Raw genomic sequence first — 23,140 nt, forward strand, 5'->3', positions numbered from 1 at the left:
TACTAGATATGGAAGGAGAGGGAGAGGGGGAAAAGCGTATGCAAATATCCCTGACCAGTTTATCCATAGGGCATTGCCTTGGGACTGCCTGTGTGGGTATCTGGATGCGAAGTTTTGGAATTTTGCGTTCTCTTTTGTTGCAAATAGGTCTATTTGAGGTGTTCCCCAGAGTTTGAAGTAAGTGTTTAGAATTTGGGGGTGAATTTCCCATTCGTGGACTTGTTGGTGATCTTGAGAGAGATTGTCTGCAAGTTGATTCTGGATCCCTGGAATAAACTGTGCTATTAGGCGAACGTGGTTGTGAATTGCCCATCGCCATATCTTTTGTGCTAGAAGGCTCAGCTGCGTTGAGTGTGTCCCCCCCTGTTTGTTTAGATAATACATTGTTGTCATGTTGTCTGTTTTGACAAGAATGTATTTGTGAGTTATGATTGGTTGGAATACTTTTAGTGCTTGAAAAACTGCTAGCAGTTCTAGGTGATTTATGTGCAGTTTTGTTTGATGTACGTCCCATTGTCCTTGTATGCTGTGTTGATCGAGGTGTGCTCCCCACCCCGTCATGGAAGCATCTGTCGTTATTACGTATTGTGGCACTGGGTCTTGGAAAGGCCGCCCTTTGTTTAAATTTATACTGTTCCACCATAGAAGCGAGAGGTATGTTTGGCGGTCTATCAACACTAGATCTAGAAGGTGACCCTGTGCTTGTGACCATTGTGATGCTAGGCACTGTTGTAAGGGCCTCATGTGCAGTCTTGCGTTCGGGACAATGGCTATGCATGAGGACATCATGCCTAGGAGTTGTAATATCATTTTTGCTTGTATTCTCTGTGTTGGATACATGCGTTGTATGATCTTGTTGAAATTTTGAATTCTCTGTGGACTTGGAGTGGCTAATCCTTTTGTTGTGTCTATTATGGCTCCTAGGTATTGTTGTACTTTGCACGGCAGAATGTGTGATTTTGCATAGTTGATGGTGAAACCGAGTTTGTAGAGGTTTTGTATGACCTGATTTGTGTGGTGTGAGCACCTTGTCAGTGAGTTGGTCTTGATTAGCCAGTCGTCTAGATACGGGAATACGTGTATTTGCTGCCTTCTGATGTGTGCAGCCACTACTGCTAGACATTTTGTAAAGACTCTTGGTGCGGTTGTTAAACCAAACGGCAATACTTTGAATTGGTAATGTATTCCTTTGAATACAAACCTGAGGTATTTCCTGTGCGACTGATGTATTGGTATGTGGAAATACACATCTTTGAGATCTAAGGTTGTCATGTAGTCCTGTTGCTTTAGCAATGGTAACACTTCTTGTAGCGTGACCATGTGAAAGTGTTCTGATTTGATGTAGGTGTTTAGTGTTCTGAGGTCTAGGATTGGTCTCAGTGTTTTGTCCTTTTTTGGTATTAGGAAGTACAGTGAATAAACTCCTGTGTTTATTTGTGTTTCTGGTACTAGTTCTATTGCGTTCTTTTGCAATAATGCTTGAACTTCTGTTTCCAGAAGGTCTGAATGTTGTTTTGATAAATTCTGTGCTTTTGGTGGTATGTTTGGAGGGATTTGTAGAAATTCTATGCAATAACCATGTTGGATAATTGCTAAGACCAAAGTGTCTGTAGTTATTTCCTCCCATGCTTGGTAATACTGACCTATTCTTCCCCCCACTGGTGTTGTGTGGAGGGGATGAGTGACATGTGAGTCACTGTTTGGTTGTAGGGGTTTTGGGGCTTTGAAATTTTCCCCTATTCCTAGGGAATTGTCCTCTGTATTGGCCCCGAAAGCCTCCCCTCTGGTACTGTCCCTGGTAGCTGGACGGTGTTGTCTGTGAGGTGCTGGCTTGTGTGGCCTGACCCCGAAACCCCCCTCTAAAGGTTGTTTTGCGGAAGGTGCTGTAAGTGCCTCTGCTCTGCGGGGAGTAGAGTGCGCCCATGGCTTTAGCAGTGTCAGTGTCCTTTTTGAGTTTCTCAATTGCCGTGTCCACTTCTGGTCCGAACAGTTGTTTCTCATTGAATGGCATATTGAGCACTGCCTGCTGTATCTCTGGTTTAAAACCAGACGTTCGTAGCCATGCGTGCCTTCTTATAGTCACAGATGTGTTAATTGTTCTTGCAGCTGTGTCCGCTGCATCCATAGAGGAGCGTATCTGATTATTAGATATGTTCTGTCCTTCCTCAACCACCTGTTTCGCCCTTTTTTGTAGCTCTTTGGGTAGATGCTCAATGAGGTGTTGCATCTCGTCCCAATGGGCTCTGTCATAGCGCGCAAGTAGTGCTTGAGAGTTAGCGATGCGCCACTGGTTTGCAGCTTGTACTGCGACTCTCTTTCCGGCTGCATCGAACTTGCGGCTCTCTTTATCTGGGGGTGGTGCATCCCCAGATGTGTGGGAGTTGGCTCTCTTGCGAGCTGCTCCTACTACGACGGAATCTGGTGGCAGCTGCGAGGTGATGAAAACAGGGTCTGTGGGAGGTGCTTTATATTTCTTTTCCACTCTTGGTGTTATTGCTCTACTCTTGACCGGCTCCTTGAAGATTTCCTTTGCGTGCCGAAGCATTCCTGGGAGCATAGGCAGGCTTTGGTAGGAGCTATGGGTGGAGGAGAGGGAGTTGAATAAGAAGTCATCCTCGACTGGTTCAGAGTGTAGGGACACGTTGTGGAACTCTGCTGCTCTAGCCACCACTTGTGAGTATGCTGTGCTATCTTCCGGTGGTGATGGCTTTGTAGGATACGTTTCTGGACTGTTGTCCGACACTGGGGCGTCGTATAAGTCCCAAGCGTCTTGGTCCTGGTCACCTTGGCTCATGGTGGTGTGAGCCGGGGAATGTGATGGAGTTTGTGCTGGTGAAACGTTAGTTACAGGTGGAGGAGAGGGTGGCGGAGTTACCCTTTTCACCATTTTTGTTTGTGGTTCTTGGTCTGACTGAAACTCCAGTCTCCTTTTTCTCCTAATAGGGGGAAGGGTGCTTATTTTCCCTGTTCCTTCCTGTATAAAAATACGTTTCTGAGTGTGGTCCACTTCGGTGGATTGCAACTCTTCCTCAAATCTATGCTTTCGCATCTGAGAGGACAGTGATTGCTCCTCTGTATAGGAACTAGTAGTTGGGTCGGTTGCGGGTCGTTTTGGCACCGAAACCCTGTCTGTACTCTTTTTCGGCTCCGAGGTGACCTTCTTCTTTTTCGGAGTCGAACCCTCTCGGCGTCGATCTTCCTCGGTGCCGCTGTCTCTGCGTCGAGCAGTTTCGGCTCCGCTATCTCGGCGTCGATCTCTTTCAGCAGCACTTTCTCGGTCCCGAGAAGGCTGCGTGCCGGTGTCTCGACCGGAGTCGGACGATCTCGGCACTATTTAGGCGCCGATGGTTGGTCACCGAATTTATGGGTGGAGCCATGGCCTGGTGGCAGTGGCGTCCCCTGGGCCTTGTCACTTTTCTTGTGTGCTGGCTTCGACGTCTTACTCACAGTTCTTTGTTCGTCGAATTCCTCGGAGTCCGATTCATGGATCGAGAAGGTTTCTTCTTCCTCTTGTTCCTCGAACTCTCGGTGAGCTGTCGGCGTGGACGCCATCTGCAGTCTTCTGGCTCGACGGTCACGGAGTGTTTTTCGGGACCGGAACGCACGACAGGCCTCGCAAGTCTCTTCACTGTGCTCAGGCGACAGGCACAGGTTACAGACCAAATGTTGGTCTGTATACGGGTATTTGTTGTGGCATTTAGGACAGAAACTGAACGGGGTCCGTTCCATCAGCGTTGTTTTACACGCGGTCGGGCCGACCAGGCCCCGACGGGGGATCGAAAACTACCCCGAAGGGTACCGGAGCTCTTCACTCTTCGATTCGGTGTCGATTCTATCTAAGCCGATCCCGAACGCAACCGACGTAATTTTTCCGATATTTAGCTAACTTTCCGTTCCGAAACCCGGAGCGAAAGGAACATGTCCGAACCCGATGGCGGAAAGAAAACAATCGAAGATGGAGTCGACACCCATGCGCAATGGAGACAAGGAGGAGGAGTCCCTCGGTCCCGTGACTCGAAAGACTTCTTCGAAGAAAAACAACTTGTAATACTCTGACCCAACACCAGATGGCGGGCTATGCACAACATGTGTATCTACAGCGACAGATGCCATCAAACAAATATCTTTTTTTAGTTTATTTTAAGAACCACAGGTTCAAATTCTACATGTAATATCTCATTGGAAAGGTGTTGCAGGTAAGTACTTTAGGAACTTTGAATCATTACATTAGCATGTATACTTTTTAAATAAAACACAATAAGCTGTTTTAAAAGTGGACACTTAGTGCAATTTTCACAGTTCCTGGGGGAGGTAAAGTATTGTTAGGTTTCACAGGTAAGTAAGTCACTTACAGGTTTCAGTTTTGGGTCCAAGGTAGCCCACCGTTGGGGGTTCAGAGCAACTCCAAAGTTATCACACCAGCAGCTCAGGGCCGGTCAGGTGCAAAGGTCAAAGAGGTGCCCAAACCACATAGGCTTCAATGGAGAGAAGGGGTTGCCCCGGTTCCTGTCTGCCAGCAGGTAAGTACCCGCGTCTTCGGAGGGCAGACCAGGGGGGTTTTGTAGGGCACCGGGGGGGACACAAGTCAGCACAAAAAGTACACCCTCAGCAGTGCGGGGGCGGCCGGGTGCAGTGTGCAAACACGCGTCGGGTTTTCAATGGTTTTCAATGAGAGATCAAGGGATCTCTTCAGCGTCGCAGGCAGGCAAGGGGGGGGGGGCTCCTCGGGGTAGCCACCACCTGGGCAAGGGAGAGGGCCTCCTGGGGGTCACTCCTGCACAGGAGTTCCGTTCCTTTAGGTGCTGGGGGCTGCGGGTGCAGGGTCTTTTCCAGCCGTCGGGAAATGGAGTTCAGGCAGTCGCGGTCAGGGGGAGCCTCGGGATTCCCTCTGCAGGCGTCGCTGTGGGGGTTCAGGGGGGACAACTTTGGTTACTCACGGTCTCGGAGTCGCCGGAGGGTCCTCCCTGAGGTGTTGGTTCTCCACCAGTCGAGTCGGGTCGCCGGGTGCAGTGTTGCAAGTCTCACGCTTCTTGCGGGGAGTTGCAGGGGTCTTTAAAGCTGCTCCTTGAAACAAAGTTGCAGTTCATTTGGAGCAGTGCCGCTGTCCTCGGGAGTTTCTTGGTCTCTTGGAAGCAGGGCAGTCCTCTGAGGATTCAGAGGTCGCTGGTCCTGGAGAAAGCGTCGCTGGAGCAGGTTTCTTTAGAAGGCAGGAGACAGGCCGGTAGGACTGGGGCCAAAGCAGTTGGTGTCTTCTTTCTTCTTCTACAGGGGTTTTCAGCTCAGCAGTCTTCTTCTTCGGTAAGTTGCAGGAATCTAAATTCTTAGGTTCAGGGAAGCCCTTAAATACTAAATTTAAGGGCGTGTTTAGGTCTGGGGGGGTTAGTAGCCAATGGCTACTAGCCCTGAGGGTGGGTACACCCTCTTTGTGCCTCCTCCCAACGGGAGGGGGTCACATTCCTATCCCTATTGGGGGAATCCTCCTTCTACAAGATGGAGGATTTCTAAAAGTCAGAGTCACCTCAGCTCAGGACACCTTAGGGGCTGTCCTGACTGGCCAGTGACTCCTCCTTGTTTTTCTCATTATCTCTCCTGGACTTGCCGCCAAAAGTGGGGGCTGGGTCCGGAGGCAGGCCTCTCCACTAGCTGGAGTGCCCTGGGGCATTGTAACACGAAGCTTGAGCCTTTGAAGCTCACTGCTAGGTGTTACAGTTCCTGCAGGGGGGAGGTGTGAAGCACCTCCACCCAGAGCAGGCTTTGTTTCTGTCCTCAGAGAACACAAAGGCTCTCACCGCATGGGGTCAGAAACTCGTCTCTCAGCAGCAGGCTAGCAGAGACCAGTCTGTCCTGCACTGAACAATTGGGTAAAATACAGGGGGTATCTCTAAGATGCCCTCTGTGTGCATTTTTTTATAAATCCAACACTGGCATCAGTGTGGGTTTATTATTCTGAGAAGTTTGATACTAAACTTCCCAGTATTCAGTGTAGCCATTATGGAGCTGTGGAGTTCGTTTTTGACAGACTCCCAGCCCATATACTCTTATGGCTACCCTGCACTTACAATGTCTAAGGTTTTGCTTAGACACTGTAGGGGCATAGTGCTCATGCACATATGCCCTCACCTGTGGTATAGTGCACCCTGCCTTAGGGCTGTAAGGCCTACTAGAGGGGTGACTTACCTATGCCACAGGCAGTGGGAGGTTGGCATGGCACCCTGAGGGGAGTGCCATGTCGACTTAGTCATTTTCTCCCCACCAGCACACACAAGCTGGCAAGCAGTGTGTCTGTGCTGAGTGAGGGGTCCCTAGGGTGGCATAAGACATGCTGCAGCCCTTAGAGACCTTCCCTGGCATCAGGGCCCTTGGTACCAGGGGTACCAGTCACAAGGGACTTACCTAGGTGCCAGGGTTGTGCCAATTGTGGAAACAATGGTACATTTTAGGTGAAAGAACACGGGTGATGGGGCCTGGTTAGCAGGGTCCCAGCACACTTCTCAGTCAAGTCAGCATCAGTATCAGGCAAAAAGTGGGGGGTAACTGCAACAGGGAGCCATTTCTTTACAGTGAACTAGACAGTTCTGTAGCGGGAACAGTGACAGCTACCTAAAACAATGCCTTTAATTATGCTACAAACTATTGACTTGAACTGCTGTAACTGAGTAGAACCCTAGTGAACTGAATATGTACCCCCCATCAGTGTCTATGACTACATTAGAGTACAATATCTATAGACATGATAACCTTTCCTAGAATGGGGACTTGGCATTATATTGGGTAGGCTGAGTTACTTGGCATCATAGTAGCATTTTCAATGTTGATAAGCTTGCACCTGAGCCTCACCGCACTGTTATGAACCCTGTTTTGCGGAGATAACTGACTTTTATTTTTTTTAACTAAAATAAGCACTATGCAGGACAATGAATTTATTGTCTCTTATATAACTGTTGAGTGCTGAGCTCTTGCCCCCAACCTCCCTGAGAAATTTTAGATTTTTCATCCTCACTATCCTGAACAAAGTGTGGAAAGGGTGTATTTTATGCAGTTTGTAGATCCACAGCAGAACAGACATCAGGACACAAGTGGCAAATGGCATCAGCTTCCAAGGTCCAGTACCCATTTTTTTGCACTCTGCCACCTCCCACCCTCCTAACGGGTCTAGCATTGCCTGTTGCTTACACAATATGTTTCAGCATTGCCTAAGTTAGTAATGCTATTTTTTTTATTTTTAAACATCAGAAGTACGTTAGGCTGATCTGACCCTACTTGCATTCGAGGCTGTAAAACTGCAGGTGTATTAATCAATAGAATCCATATTATGTTCCCTAATTTTGACTACATGTAAGGTCCGTAAAACAGCCCTCAAGCCAACTCAAATGGATAAATGCAGTAGAAAAAAGGGATATAAAAGATTTTTGAATTGAAAGAGCATGCCCGAAAACCTTACAGCACACCCACTGACAGAGCTGCTGTGCATAATGGGTATCAAGGCTAAGTTTCAAACAGGGTACCTAATTGACATGGACCTAGAGAAGAGCAATGTACCTAGCCTTCAAGCACCATAGGAAGCAAGCTAACACAAACTGCACTGCAGGAACACAGAATCTGCCTCCAAGCCGTACAGTTGGCATAGATGCTTACAGCAGTCCCTGTGTCATATTTGTAAGCTAATAATAGGCTGCCAAATGCCACCCTATGAGTTCTGCACACTTGCAAATCCACGGCTGCCGCTTAAATACACATACAGCTCTAATAATGGCTTTTGGATCGGAGCTCTCCTGCTGCTGTAGGCATATCACAGGTAGCTAGAACTATCTGATACCTTAAAACAACATGCATTAGCAAGAAGGAACACTCATTAGCGATGCACGTTAATGAGTTGGTAGTTGGAATATCTCTTTGAACAGAAGCTTCTCTGACTTCAGATAAGATGATCAGGAGGCTCTCTTTTCTGCTCTCCTCACAACTGCTAGTTTTGACCAAATCCACAGACAGTCGGAGGTGGGCTTACATTTAGTTCAATCAGGTGTGCTATCATTTGGCTCACACGCACATATCAATCATAAACACACATTTTTACTGATCACACAAAGTGTGAAATAATCATAAAAACATAGTACACATAACAATACCAAATGCCTATTAAAGTCTGGTAAGGAGTGACAGACAAATGCTCAACTACAGCAGAGAACCAATTGAGAGTTCAGCGCTGGAAGGCATTACCTTGGATGACTTCTGTACTTGATCCCCAATATAGATCTTACGGAACTGCTCGAAAAAGCTCAGCATAGCGAGCTCTAGTTTCTCATTTCCAGCCTGAGCCAACCGAGAGTCTGTTAGGTTCATCAGCTGGAGAACCCTGCAGGAACAACAGAAAAATGAACCTGTGTATGTTACATCGAGCAACCAAGGAAAGTGACATTTCAGAAATCGCAGAGCAGCCTACACAGCCAAAGGTAATGCTACAACACTTGGAAAACCACAACTATACAGCATAGACACTTCTTACTAGTCCATACATCAAGGACACACAGTTGGGTCCTCTGATCAAGAGACTTCTTTTTGTAAGCATATTAAACAAGGCTGCACTAGAGCTGGCAGACTGTGATTGTATATCATGGGTGGCTTTTGCTTAACATGTAGGCATGCAACAAGATGGTAACAGCTGGGATGGTTGTCAAAAGCTGCAGATATTTCTTATAAGCACATATGCTGACAGGACAGTAAATAAAGGCCAATTCACATGGTCCTTAGTAAATGGTTACTCAATAGTTCAAAGGAAAAATATTATGATTTACCACTATGTATTAGGGCCAACAATGCTACTCCACTCCAACAGGATAACAATGGCGTAGGAAGTTGGCTCTGTATATACTATCTCAAAGTGAGAGATAGTTTGCACAGAGTCCAAGGGTTCCCCTTAGAGGTTGATAGTGGCAAAATTAGATAATACTAATGCTCTATTTTGTGGTAGTGTGGTCGAGCAGTAGGTTTATCAGAGGGTAGTGTTAAGCATTTGTTGTACGCACACAGGCAATAAATGAGGAACACACACTCAAAGACTTACTCCAGGCCAATAGGTTTTATATCAAAAAATATATTTTCTTAATTTATTTTAGAACCACAAGATTCAAGATTTGAGGTAAGTACATAAAATGCAAGGTACATCACACAGGTAAGTAGAGAACTTTGATTTAAAACAGTAGTACACACAGTTTAGGTTAAAATGTCAATAAGCTATTTTAAAAGTGGACACAGTGCAAAAATCAACAGTCCTGGGGGAGGTAAGATTGGTTAAGTTTCTCAGGTAAGTAAAGCACTTACACAGTCAGTCTCCTGGGCAAAGGCAGCCCACTGTTGGGGGTTCAAGGAACCCCAAAGTCACTGCACCAGCAACACATGGCCAGTCGGGTGCAGAGGTCAAAGGAAGGCCCAAAACACATAGGTGCCTATGGAGAACAGGGGTGCTGCGGTCCCGGTCTGCTGGCAGGTAGGTACCTGCGTCCTCGGGGAGCAGACCAAGGGTGGTTTTGTAGAGCACGGGGTGGGGTGACACAAACAGGCACACAAAACACACCCTCAGCAGCACAGGGGCGGCCGGGTGTAGTGTGCAAAGAAGGCATCAGGTTTGCTACTGAAAGCGATCGAGTGACCCGAGGGTCACTTAGGCGATGCAGGCAGGGCACAGGGGGGCTTCTCAGGCCAGCCACTAACTTGGCTAGGAAGAGGGCCGCCTGCTGGTCACTCCTGCAGTGGTGGGTTGTTCCTCTCGGTCCTGGGGGCTGCGGGTGCAGTGCTTAGTACAGGCGTCGGGTTCCTTGTTACCAGGCAGCTGTGGTCAGGGGCCGACTCTGGATCCTCTCTGCAGGCGTCACTGTGGGGGTGCAGGGGGGTCGACTCAGGTTACTCACATTGTCATAGTCACCTGGGAATCCTCTCTGTGGTGTTAGTTCTCTGGAGCTCGATCCGGGGGCGTCGGGTGGAGAGTGAGAAGTCTCACACTTCTGGTGGGAAGAAAGAGTTCTTTGGAAGTTGTTAGAAAGTTGCAAAGTTGTTGCTGTTTTTGAACAGTGCCGCTGTTCTCGGGAGTTTCTTGGCCCTTCGGGTTCAGGGCAGTACTCTGAGTCCTCAGGGATCGCTGGTCCCTGGCGGTTGTGTCGCTGTGCAGGTTTTTTTAGTCTGGAGACAGGCCGGTAGGGCTGGGGACAAGTCAGTTGGTGTCTCCGTCGTCTCTGTGGGGCATTCAGGTCAGCAGTCCTTCTTCTTTCTTCAGGTTGCAGGAATCTGATTTCCTGGGTTCAGGGTCGCCCCTTGTAAAGAAATGGCTCCCTGTTGCAGTTACCCCCCACTTTTTGCCTGATACTGATGCTGACTTGACTGAGAAGTGTGCTGGGACCCTGCTAACCAGGCCCCAGCACCAGTGTTCCTTCACCTAAAATGTACCATTGTATCCACAATTGGCACACCCTGGCATTCAGATAAGTCCCTTGTAACTGGTACTTCTAGTACCAAGGGCCCTGATGCCAAGGAAGGTCTCTAAGGGCTGCAGCATGTCTTATGCCACCCTAGAGACCCCTCACTCAGCACAGACACACTGCTTACAAGCCTGTGTGTGCTAGTGAGAACAAAATGAGTAAGTCGACATGGCACTCCCCTCAGGGTGCCATGCCAGCCTCTCACTGCCTATGCAGTATAGGTAAGACACCCCTCTAGCAGGCCTTACAGCCCTAAGGCAGGGTGCACTATACCATAGGTGAGGGTACCAGTGCATGAGCACTGTGCCCCTACAGAGTCTAAACAAAACCTTAGACATTGTAAGTGCAGGGTAGCCATAAGAGTATATGGTCTGGGAGTCTGTTTTACACGAACTCCACAGCACCATAATGGCTACACTGAAAACTGGGAAGTTTGGTATCAAACTTCTCAGCACAATAAATGCACACTGATGCCAGTGTACATTTTATTGTAAAATACACCACAGAGGGCACCTTAGAGGTGCCCCCTGAAACTTAACCGACTATCTGTGTAGGCTGACTAGTTTTAGCAGCCTGCCACAAACCGAGACATGTTGCTGGCCCCATGGGGAGAGTGCCTTTGTCACTCTGAGGCCAGTAACAAAGCCTGCACTGGGTGGAGATGCTAACACCTCTCCCAGGCAGGAATTGTCACACCTGGCGGTGAGCCTCAAAGGCTCACCTCCTTTGTGCCAACCCAGCAGGACACTCCAGCTAGTGGAGTTGCCCGCCCCCTCCGGCCAGGCCCCACTTTTGGCGGCAAGGCCGGAGAAGATAATGAGAAAAACAAGGAGGAGTCACTGGCCAGTCAGGACAGCCCCTAAGGTGTCCTGAGCTGAGGTGACTCTGACTTTTAGAAATCCTCCATCTTGCAGATGGAGGATTCCCCCAATAGGGTTAGGATTGTGACCCCCTCCCCTTGGGAGGAGGCACAAAGAGGGTGTACCCACCCTCAGGGCTAGTAGCCATTGGCTACTAACCCCCCAGACCTAAACACGCCCTTAAATTTAGTATTTAAGGGCTACCCTGAACCCTAGAAAATTAGATTCCTGCAACTACAAGAAGAAGGACTGCCTAGCTGAAAACCCCTGCAGAGGAAGACCAGAAGACGACAACTGCCTTGGCTCCAGAAACTCACCGGCCTGTCTCCTGCCTTCCAAAGATCCTGCTCCAGCGACGCCTTCCAAAGGGACCAGCGACCTCGACATCCTCTGAGGACTGCCCCTGCTTCGAAAAGACAAGAAACTCCCGAGGACAGCGGACCTGCTCCAAGAAAAGCTGCAACTTTGTTTCCAGCAGCTTTAAAGAACCCTGCAAGCTCCCCGCAAGAAGCGTGAGACTTGCAACACTGCACCCGGCGACCCCGACTCGGCTGGTGGCGATCCAACACCTCAGGAAGGACCCCAGGACTACTCTGATACTGTGAGTACCAAAACCTGTCCCCCCTGAGCCCCCACAGCGCCGCCTGCAGAGGGAATCCCGAGGCTTCCCCTGACCGCGACTCTTTGAACCTAAAGTCCCGACGCCTGGGAGAGACCCTGCACCCGCAGCCCCCAGGACCTGAAGGACCAGACTTTCACTGGAGAAGTGACCCCCAGGAGTCCCTCTCCCTTGCCCAAGTGGAGGTTTCCCCGAGGAATCCCCCCCTTGCCTGCCTGCAGCGCTGAAGAGATCCCGAGATCTCTCATAGACTAACATTGAAAACCCGACGCTTGTTTCTACACTGCACCCGGCCGCCCCCGCGCTGCTGAGGGTGAAATTTCTGTGTGGACTTGTGTCCCCCCCGGTGCCCTACAAAACCCCCCTGGTCTGCCCTCCGAAGACGCGGGTACTTACCTGCAAGCAGACCGGAACCGGGGCACCCCCTTCTCTCCATTCTAGTCTATGTGTTTTGGGCACCACTTTGAACTCTGCACCTGACCGGCCCTGAGCTGCTGGTGTGGTGACTTTGGGGTTGCTCTGAACCCCCAACGGTGGGCTACCTTGGACCAAGAACTAAGCCCTGTAAGTGTCTTACTTACCTGGTTAACCTAACAAAAACTTACCTCCCCTAGGAACTGTGAAAATTGCACTAAGTGTCCACTTTTAAAACAGCTATTTGTGAATAACTTGAAAAGTATACATGCAATTTTGATGATTTGAAGTTCCCAAAGTACTTACCTGCAATACCTTTCGAATGAGATATTACATGTAGAATTTGAACCTGTGGTTCTTAAAATAAACTAAGAAAAGATATTTTTCTATATAAAAACCTATTGGCTGGATTTGTCTCTGAGTGTGTGTACCTCATTTATTGTCTATGTGTATGTACAACAAATGCTTAACACTACTCCTTGGATAAGCCTACTGCTCGACCACACTACCACAAAATAGAGCATTAGTATTATCTCTTTTTACCACTATTTTACCTCTAAGGGGAACCCTTGGACTCTGTGCATGCTATTCCTTACTTTGAAATAGCACATACAGAGCCAACTTCCTACATTGGTGGATCAGCGGTGGGGTACAAGACTTTGCATTTGCTGGACTACTCAGCCAATACCTGATCACACGACAAATTCCAAAATTGTCATTAGAAATTCATTTTTGCAATTTGAAATTTTTCTAAATTCTTAAAAGTCCTGCTAGGGCCTTGTGTGTTAAGTCCCTGTTTAGCATTGTCTTTTAGAGTTTAAAAGTTTGTTAAAAGTTTGAATTAGATTCTAGAAACAGTTTTAGATTCTTAAAAAAGTATTCCAACTCTTAGCAGAATAATGTCTGATACAGAGATGCAGGTGGTGGAACTCGACACCACACCTTACCTCCATCTTAAGATGAGGGAGCTAAGGTCTCTCTGTAATATAAAGAAAATAACCATTGGCTCCAGACCTACCAAAATTCAGCTCCAGGAGCTGTTGGCAGAGTTTGAAAAAGCCAACCCCTCTGAGGATGACTTCACAGAGGAAGAAATTAGTGACTTGGAGGGCAATTCCCCCCTTCCAGTCCTAAATAGGGAGACCAGAGCCTCTCAAGCCCTGTCTCCAAAAATGATAGTCAGAAATGTTGCTTCCCTCACAGGAGGGTCCAGCATTTCTGAAATCACTGAGGATGCTCTCAGTGAAGATGACCCCCTGTTAGCCAGGATGGTCAAAAGATTGGCTTTGGAAAAGCAGCTCCTAGCCATAGAAAGGGAAAGACAAGAGATGGGCCTAGGACCCATCAATGGTGGCAGCAACATAAATAGGGTCAGAGATTCTCCTGACATGTTGAAAATCCCCAAAGGGATTGTAACAAAATATGAAGATGGTGATGACATCACCAAATGGTTCACAGCTTTTGAGAGGGCTTGTGAAACCAGAAAAGTGAACAAATCTCACTGGGGTGCTCTCCTTTGGGAAATGTTCACTGGAAAGTGTAGGGATAGACTCCTCACACTCTCTGGAAAAGATGCAGAATCTTATAACCTCATGAAGGGTACCCTGATTGAGGGCTTTGGATTCTCCACTGAGGAGTATAGAATTAGATTCAGGGGGGCTCAAAAATCCTCGAGCCAGACCTGGGTTGATTTTGTAGACTACTCAGTAAAAACACTAGATGGTTGGTTAACTGGAAATGAAGTGTGTGACTATGTTGGGCTTTATAATTTGTTTATGAAAGAACACATTTTAAGTAACTGCTTCAATGAAAAGTTGCATCAGTATCTGGTAGACCTAGGTCCAATTTCTCCCCAAGAATTGGGAAAGAAGGCAGACCACTGGGTCAAGACTAGGGTAACCAAAACTTCCACTGGGGGTGACCAAAAGAAAGGGGTTACAAAAACTCCCCAGGAGAAAGTGGGTAACACTAGAAACAAAGAAAAAGAGTCCTCTGTAGGCCCCCAAAAACCAGAACAGGTGGGTGGGCCCCAAGACACAACCCAAAACAAAGGTGGGTACCAGGGTAAGAACTGGGATGCCACTAAGGCATGGTGCCACAACTGTAAACAGTCTGGGCACCACACCAAGGACACTTCTTGTCCCAAAAACAAACCCCAGAACAAAATTCCTGGGGTAACCAGTGTAGCCATGGGAGATGACTTCTCAGATGAGGAGGTCTTCCTAGCCTTCAACTGGAAACAGGGCCCAACAGGTGAGTTGGAGATTCCAGAGGGAAGTAGACACTTCCACCACCTACTGGTGAATGGAATCCCAACCACTGCCCTGAGAGACACTTGTGCCAGTCACACTATTGTGCATGACAGGCTGGTGCTCTCAAACCAGTACATCCCAGGTGAGACTGCCAGGGTAAGAGTTAGCCTAGACAGGGTCACTAAGAGGCCTGTGGCTTTAGTGCCCATAGAAGTGGGTGGCACTCTTAGCTGGAGAAGGGTAGTAGTCAGTACAGACCTCCCCCTTGATTGTCTCCTTGGAAATGACTACCCAGAGGTTAGTCAGAGCTCAAGAGAGGAACTGGTCCAGTGCCAGTCCTCTCCCAAGGATTCTGGAAGTCCTGCCTCTGCAGTAAATGCAAGCAGGCCCCAGAAGAAGAAGAAAAGAAAACAGAGTAGGAGGGGTGGACAACCTTTAGCCAAGGTTACAGCAAGCCAAGGAGATTCTGCTCCAGTAGGGGAGAACTCCAAAAATGGCCCTGATAAAGTCCAACCTGACCCACAAGAAGTCCTGGCTAGTCAGGCAACTGTTAAACCTGAGTGGGTGGCTCCTCAGCTAACAGAAGAAAGAGTGGAAGAAGGGTGTTTACTACAAGATGTGGTAACTCCCCACTCCAATACAGCAGACAGGCAACCTGAACCCAAAGAAGCCTGTAACTTAGCCCCTTCCCTTTTAGGTGAAGAGCTAAAGGTGTGGTTCTGGGCACTGACAGCTGTCAGTGGCCTCTGCTGGGTGTTAGCCTTTATGGCTGCACTATCCTTAGCATGGTGGTCTGACCCCATGCCAAATAGCAAGTTAGGCCCCCTGACCCTATTGGTCATGGTGGGGTTACTCCAGCTCTGGGTAACCTCTCTGGGTAAGCTAGGGGTAACCCTGGCCAAGATAAAGTTAGCAGAGGTGGATACCTCTAAGACTAAAATAAAAAGAATGGGTGGAGACATTGAAGAGGCAGACAAGAGGCAATTCAGACTAGGTCCTATCACTGTGGAAGTGGGTCAGTTCCCCAAAGGGAATGACCTGAACAGAAGGATGTAAGGCAGAGTAGGCCCTGCAACTAACCAGCCTATTTCTCCTACTCTTCCTCGCCTGACAGACTAGGAAGACTCTCCCAGCTTGGGCTGAGTCTCCTGGCCTGTGGGCTGGGGGGGGCTTGTGTAAAGAAATGGCTCCCTGTTGCAGTTACCCCCCACTTTTTGCCTGATACTGATGCTGACTTGACTGAGAAGTGTGCTGGGACCCTGCTAACCAGGCCCCAGCACCAGTGTTCCTTCACCTAAAATGTACCATTGTATCCACAATTGGCACACCCTGGCATTCAGATAAGTCCCTTGTAACTGGTACTTCTAGTACCAAGGGCCCTGATGCCAAGGAAGGTCTCTAAGGGCTGCAGCATGTCTTATGCCACCCTAGAGACCCCTCACTCAGCACAGACACACTGCTTACAAGCCTGTGTGTGCTAGTGAGAACAAAATGAGTAAGTCGACATGGCACTCCCCTCAGGGTGCCATGCCAGCCTCTCACTGCCTATGCAGTATAGGTAAGACACCCCTCTAGCAGGCCTTACAGCCCTAAGGCAGGGTGCACTATACCATAGGTGAGGGTACCAGTGCATGAGCACTGTGCCCCTACAGAGTCTAAACAAAACCTTAGACATTGTAAGTGCAGGGTAGCCATAAGAGTATATGGTCTGGGAGTCTGTTTTACACGAACTCCACAGCACCATAATGGCTACACTGAAAACTGGGAAGTTTGGTATCAAACTTCTCAGCACAATAAATGCACACTGATGCCAGTGTACATTTTATTGTAACATACACCACAGAGGGCACCTTAGAGGTGCCCCCTGAAACTTAACCGACTATCTGTGTAGGCTGACTAGTTTTAGCAGCCTGCCACAAACCGAGACATGTTGCTGGCCCCATGGGGAGAGTGCCTTTGTCACTCTGAGGCCAGTAACAAAGCCTGCACTGGGTGGAGATGCTAACACCTCTCCCAGGCAGGAATTGTCACACCTGGCGGTGAGCCTCAAAGGCTCACCTCCTTTGTGCCAACCCAGCAGGACACTCCAGCTAGTGGAGTTGCCCGCCCCCTCCGGCCAGGCCCCACTTTTGGCGGCAAGGCCGGAGAAGATAATGAGAAAAACAAGGAGGAGTCACTGGCCAGTCAGGACAGCCCCTAAGGTGTCCTGAGCTGAGGTGACTCTGACTTTTAGAAATCCTCCATCTTGCAGATGGAGGATTCCCCCAATAGGGTTAGGATTGTGACCCCCTCCCCTTGGGAGGAGGCACAAAGAGGGTGTACCCACCCTCAGGGCTAGTAGCCATTGGCTACTAACCCCCCAGACCTAAACACGCCCTTAAATTTAGTATTTAAGGGCTACCCTGAACCCTAGAAAATTAGATTCCTGCAACTACAAGAAGAAGGACTGCCTAGCTGAAAACCCCTGCAGAGGAAGACCAGAAGACGACAACTGCCTTGGCTCCAGAAACTCACCGGCCTGTCTCCTGCCTTCCAAAGATCCTGCTCCAGCGACGCCTTCCAAAGGGACCAGCGACCTCGACATCCTCTGAGGACTGCCCCTGCTTCGAAAAGACAAGAAACTCCCGAGGACAGCGGACCTGCTCCAAGAAAAGCTGCAACTTTGTTTCCAGCAGCTTTAAAGAACCCTGCAAGCTCCCCGCAAGAAGCGTGAGACTTGCAACACTGCACCCGGCGACCCCGACTCGGCTGGTGGCGATCCAACACCTCAGGAAGGACCCCAGGACTACTCTGATACTGTGAGTACCAAAACCTGTCCCCCCTGAGCCCCCACAGCGCCGCCTGCAGAGGGAATCCCGAGGCTTCCCCTGACCGCGACTCTTTGAACCTAAAGTCCCGACGCCTGGGAGAGACCCTGCACCCGCAGCCCCCAGGACCTGAAGGACCAGACTTTCACTGGAGAAGTGACCCCCAGGAGTCCCTCTCCCTTGCCCAAGTGGAGGTTTCCCCGAGGAATCCCCCCCTTGCCTGCCTGCAGCGCTGAAGAGATCCCGAGATCTCTCATAGACTAACATTGAAAACCCGACGCTTGTTTCTACACTGCACCCGGCCGCCCCCGCGCTGCTGAGGGTGAAATTTCTGTGTGGACTTGTGTCCCCCCCGGTGCCCTACAAAACCCCCCTGGTCTGCCCTCCGAAGACGCGGGTACTTACCTGCAAGCAGACCGGAACCGGGGCACCCCCTTCTCTCCATTCTAGTCTATGTGTTTTGGGCACCACTTTGAACTCTGCACCTGACCGGCCCTGAGCTGCTGGTGTGGTGACTTTGGGGTTGCTCTGAACCCCCAACGGTGGGCTACCTTGGACCAAGAACTAAGCCCTGTAAGTGTCTTACTTACCTGGTTAACCTAACAAAAACTTACCTCCCCTAGGAACTGTGAAAATTGCACTAAGTGTCCACTTTTAAAACAGCTATTTGTGAATAACTTGAAAAGTATACATGCAATTTTGATGATTTGAAGTTCCCAAAGTACTTACCTGCAATACCTTTCGAATGAGATATTACATGTAGAATTTGAACCTGTGGTTCTTAAAATAAACTAAGAAAAGATATTTTTCTATATAAAAACCTATTGGCTGGATTTGTCTCTGAGTGTGTGTACCTCATTTATTGTCTATGTGTATGTACAACAAATGCTTAACACTACTCCTTGGATAAGCCTACTGCTCGACCACACTACCACAAAATAGAGCATTAGTATTATCTCTTTTTACCACTATTTTACCTCTAAGGGGAACCCTTGGACTCTGTGCATGCTATTCCGTACTTTGAAATAGCACATACAGAGCCAACTTCCTACACCCCTAAATACTCAATTTAGGGGGGTGTTTAGGTCTGGGGCAGGGGGCAGTACCCAATGGCTACTGTCCTTGAGGGTGTCTGCTCCCTCTTTGTGCCTCCTCCCTGTGGGGAGGGGGCACATCCCTAATCCTATTGGGGGAACCCTCCAAAACCAAGATGGAGGATTTCTAAAGCCAGGGGTCACCTCAGCTCAGGGCACCTTAGGGGCTGTCCTGACTGGTAGGGGACTCCTCCTTGTTTTTCTCATTATCTCCGCTGGACTTGCCGCCAAAAGTGGGGGCTGTGTCCAGGGGGTGGGTATCTCCACTAGCTGGAGTGCGCTGTGGCATTGTAACACGAAGCCTGAGCCTTTGAGGCTCACTGCTTGGTGTTACAGTTCCTGCAAGGGGGAGGTCCACCCAGTGCAGGCTTTGTTTCTGGCCTCAGAGAGCACAAAGGCTCTCACCCCCGGGGGTCAGAAACTAGTCTCAGTGGCAGGCTGGCACAGACCAGTCAGTGATGCACTGAAGGATTGGGTAAAATACAGGGGGCATCTTCTAAAATGCCCTCTGTGTGCATTTTGTAATAAATACAACACTGGCATCAGAGTGGGTTTATTATTCTGAGAAGTTGGATGCCAAACTTCCCAGTATTCAGTGTAGCCATTATGAAGCTGTGGAGTTTGTTCTGACTAACTCCCAGACCATATACTTAATATGGCCACACTGTACTTACAATGTCTAAGAATAGACTTAAACAATGTAGGGGCATATTGCTCATGCAGCTATGCCCTCACCTGTGGTATAGTGCACTGTGCCTTAGGGCTGTAAGGCCTGCTAGAGGGGTGACTTACCTATGCCACAGGCAGTATTTTGTGTGCATGGCATCCTGAGGGGGATGCCATGTCGACTTTGCCTTTTTCTCCCCAGCAACACACACAATCTGCAATGGCAATGTGCATGTTATAGGTGAGGGGTCTCTTAGGGTGGCACAACACATGCTGCAGCCCTTAGGGAACTTCTCTGGTCACAGGGCCCTTGGTACCACTGGTACCTTTTACAAGGGACTTATCTGTGTGCCAGGGGTGTGCAAATTAAAACAATGTGTGCCAAATGAAACAATGGTACATTTTTAATGAAAGAGCACTGGTGTGATAGGGCCTGGTTAGCAGGGTCCCAGCACACTTAGTCAGGTCAGCATCAATATCAGGCAAAAAGTGGGGGGTAACTGCAACAGGGGGCCATTTTCCTACACACGGTCTCCTTTGGTAAGTATTAGCAAATCATACTCCATGTCCAGTAAGTGCTTTATCTTCACATAAGAATGTTTCTGCCTCAGTAAAAAATAGCAGATTAAAATACACAACACATTGAAAAAATGAAGCCCTTGTCTCTGAAACAGTCAAGAATACTACACTCATTACAAAAAACAGGCATGTGAGGGCACCAAAGCATCAAAGATGTGCACTAGCAACTCTCTGAAAGCTACAACCCTCATACGGATTTGTGGCACTGAGAAGAGACGGCCCTCTGTACTTGCAAAACGCCTACCATTATGACTGTGATCAGAATGTTCTTTTCAGTTATTCTGTTTATTTCCTCCAGAACTGTTTCTCAATATACAAGCTATTTGGCACACGTTTTCCAATGTGGTCCTCACCTTGGAGCAAGCACTGAAGCTAATTTTAAGACAACAGTTGACAGACTTCTTTCTCTGCCTATGAATTCCCCAAAGTAAGTCCTTCTTTTCTTTTAGATACTTAAGACGCACATTCGCCATCATGGGTCCAGCAGTTCTCCACCCATCAAGTTTCTCAAACCAATTGGCACTGGTGGTCACGGTCCTATGAATCATTTCACAGGCCAGCATTTACATAAGGTGCAGGACCAACTCAGCTCTCCCCCTAACCCTAGACCTTCTGGCATTTCCAGGGTTAAAGCAACCATCAAAAGACCATGCTTACCCCAGAATAGGCTTTAAAAGATCTGCTGAGATGAACACATCTTCTGTTCTGTAGTAGGGCAATAATCTCATCCATCTCTCTACTGAGTATCTTGACTTCAATGTCTGGTATCTCTGCTGAGGTGGTCTAAAAACACTACCAAACAGGACAACATGCTTACAAAACAGGACTACAAACATTAAGCTAAACTCTTACCGACAGACTAGCTCTCCATCCATGGCATCCTGCTCATCGGTACTAGCAAATGAGACTCTGCCACCGATCACTGCTCCAATGATGTACACCAGCCATGTCAGTCGACCTGTGGGAAAGCAGGGACCATTAAAATAACAGCAGCACATCTCTGAGTAACAAACTTCAAGAGGCTAAATAACTAAACATGAATTTAAAAGGATGGTCACACTAAGTCAGGGGATGTGTGTTTGTGTGTGTGTGTGTGTGTGCAATCACTAGAAAAAGTGGAGGTTACAGGGACATTATAGTTATGTTGATGTTTTATAGTTATACTTATTTAAGAAACTTTAACTCGTAGCCTTAGGTACCTAGTGTCTGAGGTTCTAATGAGGGTCCCTAAGGGCTGCAACACGAATTGTGTCACCCTAAGGGACCCCTCTGGCAAGAACATGACAGGCTGCCTTTACAGGCTGAGTGTCTTGCAGCAGAATAAAGAGAAAACACAACATGACACTCTGCCTGTGTGCCATGTATCCAAACACTGACTGCAATATATGTAAGGCCTGCAGCCCTAAGGAAGTTTGTATTATATTATATTAAGTGTAAGGGCATTTCTGCACGAGAAGAAATGCCCCTGCAAGGTCTCTGTCAATTCTCAGACATAGTAAGTGACCAGGGAAGCCATTTTAAATGCACGTGCTAGACACTTGTCAATACGAGTTCCCAAGATCCATGAAGGCTTCACTGAAGGTAGGGAAGTTTGGTATCAAACATGTCGTATTGGTGAACCCACCTTGTTGCCATGTTGGAATTACCAATACATGCACCCAAAGGGTACCTCAGAGGTACCCCCTAAAATCCTACCAACCTCTGATGTGCTTGCTGACAAGTTTCTGCCAGTCTGCAACCCGAGACATAGTTCTGGGCTCCCAGGGTGAGAGCCTTCTGCTCTCAGGAAGCCCAGAACAAAAGCCTGTCCAGGAAGATGAAATAACACCCACTCCCACAGGATGACATGCTGATTAGCATTCTTAAGGCGGCAAGCCTCAAGGGGCTGCAATCTTTGAAACGCAAATCTGGCTCCCCTCACAGGAAAGGAAGTCACCACCCCTGTCCAGAGATAATTTGAGACATGGACAAGCAGGAAAATTAGTTAGTCACGTAGGCGATCCACCTCCAGTCTAATACTACTCCCTAAGGTGGGCTACTGTGAGGTGGACACAATTTTTCCAGAGGTAGCCATATTTGAGATGGCATACTTAGCAATTCCAAGACAGGGTTATGCCCACTTCCCACAGGAAGTGGTCATATAGAGGGGGTAGTGACCCCATAGGTCATTAGCCCATTGGCTACTACCCTACACATCGCTAACACCCCTAAATTCAGTATTTAGGGGAGCCCCTGGCACCAGAGAAGATCACTCCTGACCTGAAGGAGGACACTCCGGAGACGCAAAAGGCAACTGAAGGTCTGTGACGGGCTCTGCACCAACCCTGCCAGCCTGCCTGTGGACTTCGACAATTCTGAGAAAGACACCTCGTCCTCCAGCTGCTGAAACTTCCAAAAGCCCAGAAAGACTGGCAGCCATCACTCCAGCACAAGGAAATCCCATGGAGTAGTGGAGTTGCTCCCCTGCATCCTTGCATACACCCAAGAGCCGCTGGAGAAGACTCTGGACCGCCAAAACCACTGCTGGACAGCACCACTGCATCAGAGCCCCCCAGCCGAGCTTTGAAGTGGGCCAACGGTGCCAACTTGGCCCCCAACCTTTCCAAAAAGAAAGCCCGTTGTGGGATTTCTCGCTATACACCTTACAACAACGCCTGCTGCCTCTTTGTGCAAGCCCCCCTCAACCACAACTGCCTCTAGAACTGGCAACCTCGACAGACCACTGCACCTCTGCACCTGGACTCCCCGGACTGAGGAGAAGAGGACCACTTGTTTCTCTTCATCCCCCAGACTCGTGAGCCTTGAGCCCATTTGTTGGTACACTCGGACTGGGTCCCCAGTCCACACCTGCAGCCTGTTCTGTGGGTGCCCCTCCACTGCGACCGCCACAGGTGACGGACATCCAACAGTCCAAGAACCCTCTGCACCCAGATGCCCCGGACGAAGGGGAAGAGGACCACTAGTGTCCTTACGTCCTCAAGCATTGCAAGAACTGAGCCCACTCAGTGGCTCACCCAAACAGGACGCCAAGTCCTAGCCTACAGCCTGTTTTCACAATGATCGATCTCCATAGGAAAGCTGTGGGCACAAAACGCTTTGCAGTCTGCACCCGGCCGCCCGCATGCCACTGAGAGTGTACTGAGGGGTGCTGCCTTGGATCTTGCCCACTACTCACCTTAACCCCAGGAGATTCATCTTGTAAGTCGCTGTACTCTACCCATTTGCAGAACTTGTTTTTCCTCCCTAAGGATAACATTGCAGAACTCAGAAATTGAATTGTGCCCACTTTTTAAAGTGAAAAGAATTCCCATTTAAAAACGTACTTACCTGAACGATTTTTCTGGGATACCTAAACATATATAAAGATACTTGCTCATTTT

General features: G+C 48.6%; 1 protein-coding gene across 4 annotated transcripts in view; it reads right to left on the bottom strand.

Annotated features, from left to right (window-relative positions):
- XPO7 (exportin 7) overlaps positions 1-23,140 on the bottom strand; it is a 659,915-nt gene that overhangs the window by 375,676 nt on the left and 261,099 nt on the right. For all 4 annotated transcript variants that reach the window (XM_069213992.1, XM_069213990.1, XM_069213989.1 and 1 more), the window contains 2 exons: positions 20,613-20,718; positions 8,218-8,353 (listed from right to left, as the gene is read on the bottom strand). In XM_069213992.1, coding sequence (XP_069070093.1) covers positions 8,218-8,353; positions 20,613-20,718 — 242 coding nt within the window. The remainder of the gene's footprint in view (positions 1-8,217; positions 8,354-20,612; positions 20,719-23,140) is intronic.

This window comes from Pleurodeles waltl, chromosome 11, assembly GCF_031143425.1.
Source record: "Pleurodeles waltl isolate 20211129_DDA chromosome 11, aPleWal1.hap1.20221129, whole genome shotgun sequence".
Classification (NCBI taxonomy): Eukaryota; Metazoa; Chordata; class Amphibia; order Caudata; family Salamandridae; genus Pleurodeles; species Pleurodeles waltl.